We start from the raw sequence: 6,051 nt of genomic DNA on the forward strand, positions 1-6,051 counted from the left end.
GAATGGATGTGCGTGTATGTATACGGATATAGATATATATGATGAGTGTGAAATGTATATATATGTGAGTGTACCATACAAAAAAAAAATAACAAAAAGAGAAAGAAATAAAGGAGAATGAAATTCCCATGAAAGGTAAAGGGTGGATTTAAAAAGAAAATAATATTATGTATATGTGCAGTGTATATGTATATAAATATGTTGTTTTTGTTTTTTTTGGTTTTTTTTTAATGAAAATGACTTGAAGAAATTCTTTAATGTACGATGTTAATAATGTTAATTAGACCTACATCTTGGTAAAACATATTTAGAAATTATTACAAGTGGAAAGATGTTAAAAAAAAAAAAAGAAAGATAGTCAGCCATGGTGGACTGACCCCTCCTAAGTGCAATTGTTTTTATTTTGTATATTCATTTTCTTTTAAAGATGTATTAGAAGCAGAAAAAAAAGAAAAGTAACAAAAAGAGAAAGAAATCAAAGTGGGTTAAACTCCTACGAAAGAGAAAAAAAAACTATTCCCGAATATTTCTTCAAACCTCCTGTTTGTGGCTTTAAAGAATGGAAAGCTTCAAAATACTTGTACCAAAAAATCTAATATTTACAAAATTCAATGGAGCGAAAAGGCCTTCTAACGCTTTACCAAATAATTTATTTTTCATTTATTTGTTGTTTAGTATACCTGTCATTCAAAAAGCCTGTATCATCATCATCAACTCATGGACAGTTTTATGCTAAAGCAGTTACCGATGGGGATGATCGTTCAATCATGGCTGCAAATTGTTTTCACTCATGTAAGTTACTGACTAAACTATAATGAGGTGATAATTTTATCCTATTTTATTTGATAAACAAGTAAATATGAAAGATGTCTCCTTTGCTAAGTTTAATGTTTGAGATTTTATAATTTAATTTCATAATTGTTTATACTTTAATAGATTTATTTGTTTTTATATCATTGTATTTTAGAAGCCTGTATGTGACATGTCTTTTTTTGGGCCTCTGGCTGTTAAGTACAATCCTATATTTATCGATTGCTTCCGTTGGATATACTTAGAGCTAAATACATTAATCATGTAATGAATTTAGATAAGCATAGATGGCCAAACTTTATGCTTAATACATCCCTTAGTCTAAATAGTATTGCTGAGCCACGCTATAAACTGCTCTCTAGTTTCATTAAGATTTGTACTGATATAAGGTTGGAAATTGGTTCAATCTTTAAAAATTCATGCCTTGGAGTTGCATCCGATATGTGTTGTGTTAACGATTTCAAAGAGTTAATTCTTGATTCATATGTTTCTTTTTGGAATAGCGAAATGTTAAGAAAATCGTCACTTTCTGAATATTCTTCAATTAAGAGCAGTCCGAATATGGAAAAATATTTACTTTACCAGGCAAATTTTTATTTGTGCAAGCCTAAAATTCAAAATGAGGTCAAATACTCTTCCATTAGGACATAGGACCTGTAAATGGGTACCCAATAGTGATGGCACTTGCCAATTGTGTAATAATGGTGTTGAAGATATAAAACATTTTTTATTCACATGTAATCAACTAAACACCATTAGAATTGAAGAATATCATGTTTTAGAAAATAAGCTAGTTAATACTGATTGCCTAAATGTATGGGAGTATTTTATCACCAGTGACCTTTGTACTAAATCAAGTATTGTTCTTTGGGGAGAGGTGCATTGTGACTATATTTATGATGTTCATGATATTTTTGATAAATTTTGCAAATCTTATGTTAAGAGAGCATGGAAGCTTAGGAATGATTTATTAAGCTCTTAAGGTGCTAGTTCTTCAGGGACTGTCTATTGTACTTCAGTTCACAAGAGTTCAAAATGTTCTGGAGTGGGATGAGAGGAAGGGTTTGCTCTGTTGCGGATGATGGTTTCCGGGTGACAAAATCATTACTCTAGGGAGGGGAAAGAAGATCTTGTGTAAGAGTAAGATGTGTATAAGAGACAGAGTATAGATATGATTTCAAATGAAAGTTTGAAAAATGGTGGAAACTGCTTGACCATGTCAATTCTCTCATTATTTAAAAGAATAATTGCTCTTGAAAAAAATCCCTAAGGATTTGAACAAAGGTATTATTGTTCCAATATTTAAAAAGGGTGACCGCAGGGATCTGAATAATTACAGAGGGATTTCTCTTACTACGACTGTTGCAGGAAAGAGACGTGTCATCTAGAGACTGATGTTCTTCTTGTCATAGAGAAAATAGAAATATTTTCTCTTTTAGTTTTAGCTAATTTTATTATCTTTTGTTTTGATGTCTTTCTTTTTTATTGTAATTTTTATATTTTTTCTTGTTGTTAGGATGCATCACCCCTGTGGTTGAGTGCCACTGATTCAAAAGTGCATATCCAAATAAATTATTATTATGCCTAACAGCGTAGTTTAAGTCGTATATTTTTAAGAAAAAAGTTTAAAACAAAAGCGAATTAAAGGAAACGGAAACTAACAAATAGATAACAACGCAAATAGACCGAATTAGCGATCGACGCTGTTCAGCTATTAGTGGGTATTCGAGCCAAATCAAACGCAAGAAGTAGGCGATTTACACAGTAATTTAAGAAAATAGCCTTTACTAAAACGTCTCATACACGCTTTGTGTGTAAAGTTGAGCGTGATTTAAATTAACAAAAAACATTGTTACATGTTTATGAATGTAACGTCATCTTTTCTCTACGATTGTGAATGCCAAATATGAAATATAACGAGAATCAATCATATTATTTTGGGAATAAAACGTAGGCCTACATTGTCTGCCTGTGTTACAGCACGACGACGGCAGCCGTGTATTCACTCATAGTGAATCATGGCGTCGGTCGATGAATGTGCTTGTTGCAAAACTCATGAAATGTATTGTACTTGCAGATTTCAAGGAGAGCTAAGTTATTCAAAATTATTGAATAATGTTCCTAAATTCACACCAATAACTTTGGCAGACTGCACGGAGCTGAACGTACTTTGGTTTTTTTGCTTGTTTTCCTGGACCATACAAAAACTCGCAACGTTATAGAATAGGACTTTTAGGCTTTGTTTAGAATTTTATACCCACTCGGCCCAATTGTGATGACGTCATCTTTCGTCGCTCATTCGGTCTATTGAGGGCACACAATGACAGAGTTGTTTACTTTAACCATGAGAAATTCCATATTCATACTTGTAGTAATGTACGCTGATTTCATGCATGCCACTCACTACCTGGGCCTCACTACCTGGGCCTAGGGTCGGCCCAGGGCCGCCTTAAATACGGCGACTCACAACAAATTTTCTGTTCACAGTTATTATTTATACCCCATTTTACTTTGCGATTGGGTGTCGCAAATGCTACAACCGATCGCAATGCGATGCTAGTCTGAATGGGGTATAAATATGCTTAGGTATTTGACATCCTGATGTCACATATCCAAGCACATTTAATGCTGAACACGTCAAGATCCTTAAAGCACAGTAGGCCTGATCTAAACACGTTTAGCTTTTAAATGTGCCACTAAAAGCAGGACATGCCTGGACCTTTTCCTTTAAATACTCCACGCTGTGTTTACAATGAGCTTCATTTTGTTTTGTTTACAGTGAATGGTTATCAACACGGATCCTTTCAACAATGGCTTAAGATAGACCTAGAAAATGAATATCGGGTAACACGTGTTACAATAGTAAACCGCGTTCAAGCAGGTTGTAAGTGTGCAGAATCATGTGATCGTTTCAGTCTAACCACGTGACTTTCTCGAGTCTTTTTTAAAATTTAAAGTACGGTATACCCGACGCTATAATACATTGATATGGTATTCCACCGCCAAGGAGGTTCTGTATTCACTGCCGTCGGTCTGTCTGTTCGAAAGATTACGCAAAAACTAATGAATGGATCATCATAAAATGTAGTGAAATAGATAATTGATAAAATATGTTCCATTATTTTTAATTTGGTTTTGATAATTACAAAATAGGGTGTATAATATTTGTTTATACTCTACAGACTAAAGAAGGTACTAACAATCTTTATTTCTGAATGTATATACAGTAGGAGAACTAGATTCAAAGATTGTTTAATCCCAATTTGTGTTTAATAATATTTAGGTGATTGTCATTTGCGACTTATCAGTGCTGCCATTGCCATTGGTTCAGGTGGTGACATCAGAAATTTTAATAAATGTGGAGAATCAGTAACTCTCGCCCAAGTAAAGTTCAATACATTTTTTGACGTAAGATGTCAACAGCCAATGAGTGGCCGCTACGTCACTGTATGGTTTCCCAGCGGTAGCGCCGAGCCTTTAAACATTTGTGAAGTCAGGGTCTACAACGAATTTGAACCAGACATATGTAAGTTTATATTGATATTTCAGATGGAAATGAACACTAAATCCAAAATTAACTACTTCTAAACGAAGTAGGAATACGCAACAATCCATTAAGGGGTTTTGCTTACCCGAACGGTCCATTAACAATTTACTGCCTCCTTTATCATCACTTAGATAATTGGGTTTTTTTCTGTTGTAAATATATTATTGATATAGCGGAATACGTGCATCTCAACATGTTTCATTGAGTCCTAAGTGTAGCCAAAAACATAGTGGGAATGAGTTGTAAATCGTTTAAACTGTTTGCCTTCAAAATCAGACTCTTGAGTATAATTTAACCCACCCCACCCCTGCTGCTAAGGTCCACAAATTGATAGTGTGTTTGTAAGACTAGCGCGTATTTCTAGCCCGTATTCCTAGCCATGTCCTGATTGGTCAGTTTTGAAGAAAAATGTCTGTTTTGATTAACCTATATGATTCATTTTTACATGGAAAACCAATCCAGTTTTAATTCTCATAATGTACTTAGGCCTAGGTCATAGAGTATTGCTTCCATAAAAGTGGCGAGTCACTTGGTAATTGATAAACAAGACAAATACAATTTAAATACAATTTCTGCATTTAGGTGGATTTGACACCAAAGTTTATCCTGTTGGATTCTGGGATCTAAGCCTGGACACTTTATTGCAGTCTCCAATTGCCTTTTTTATGCAATACCAGTACGTCACTGACCAGCAGCAGACTGGGGCTACAAAGCCATTAAATCAAATCATAACATTGGAAAAAATCAACTTCAGCGCTTTTCACGCTTTTACTGTGGCTTTCTACATATACCCCTTTCACAATTCAATTGGCGATATCATTTCAATCGGCGATACAGATTCTCTACGACTAACGCAAACATTCGGGCGCCTCTATAACTCCGAAGTAACCGTATTGTATGATGATAATCAGCTAACCAGAGCCCATGTTTTAATGCCTGATACCTGGACATTCCTTACCCTAACGTTTAATGGCACAATCACACTTTGGAGAAATGGTGAAATTGTGATCTTCTGCCATACCAACTTAACACCGCTGGATTTCAATGCACATCAACTACAGATCGGGAGTCCCAGTGGCCAGCTGTTTGCCGAAGTAGCCGCGCTCCAGTTGTATGACCGTGCACTTAACGAAGCAGAAATAAAATTGGCGATGGCTCAACAACCATCATTTTTCACAAGTAAGATATTTTTGGATTATTTTTTCAGGTTGAACTAATCGGTTTAAGTATACTTAATTAATGGTGTTATTTAAAAAAAAATCGTGTATTTTAAAGTTCCCAACACTGTGTATTTTAAAGTTCCCAACACTGTAAAGCTTAACAGTATGGTTATTTAATTTTTAGACAAAGGTGCATTATTCGAAATGTTGGATCCACTGGAAGGTATTGCGGGACAGATACTTCAGAAAGGCGTTACCAGAACACGTGCCGACTGTTCTCAAACGTGTTTAAGATCTCTTTGCCTGTCTCTTATACACATCTAGATGTGTATAAGAGACAGAGTTTATATTGATATTCGCAGATGGAAATTAACACTAATTCCAAAATTAACTACTTCTAAACGAAGTAGGAACTGTCTCTTATACACATCTAGATGTGTATAAGAGACAGGTGTATATGTGTGCGTATGTGTATGTGTGCATATGTATGTGTGTGCATGGATGTATACGGATATAGCTATATATATATATCAT

At 34.7% G+C, this 6,051-nt stretch overlaps 1 protein-coding gene across 1 annotated transcript in view; it reads left to right on the forward strand.

Annotated features, from left to right (window-relative positions):
• The window catches only part of LOC117116609, a 7,497-nt gene extending 1,656 nt beyond the window's left edge, over positions 1-5,841 (forward strand). Inside the window, exons 2-7 of the mRNA XM_033260681.1 lie at positions 676-792; positions 3,590-3,694; positions 4,094-4,336; positions 4,940-5,000; positions 5,049-5,536; positions 5,702-5,841. Of these exons, the coding sequence (XP_033116572.1) occupies positions 676-792; positions 3,590-3,694; positions 4,094-4,336; positions 4,940-5,000; positions 5,049-5,536; positions 5,702-5,841 (1,154 nt within the window). The remainder of the gene's footprint in view (positions 1-675; positions 793-3,589; positions 3,695-4,093; positions 4,337-4,939; positions 5,001-5,048; positions 5,537-5,701) is intronic.
• Positions 5,842-6,051: the final 210 nt, after the last annotated feature.

The sequence above is a fragment of the Anneissia japonica genome, unplaced genomic scaffold, assembly GCF_011630105.1.
Source record: "Anneissia japonica isolate Jap-2015-1 unplaced genomic scaffold, ASM1163010v1 scaffold2737_len523936_cov211, whole genome shotgun sequence".
Taxonomy (NCBI): Eukaryota; Metazoa; Echinodermata; class Crinoidea; order Comatulida; family Comatulidae; genus Anneissia; species Anneissia japonica.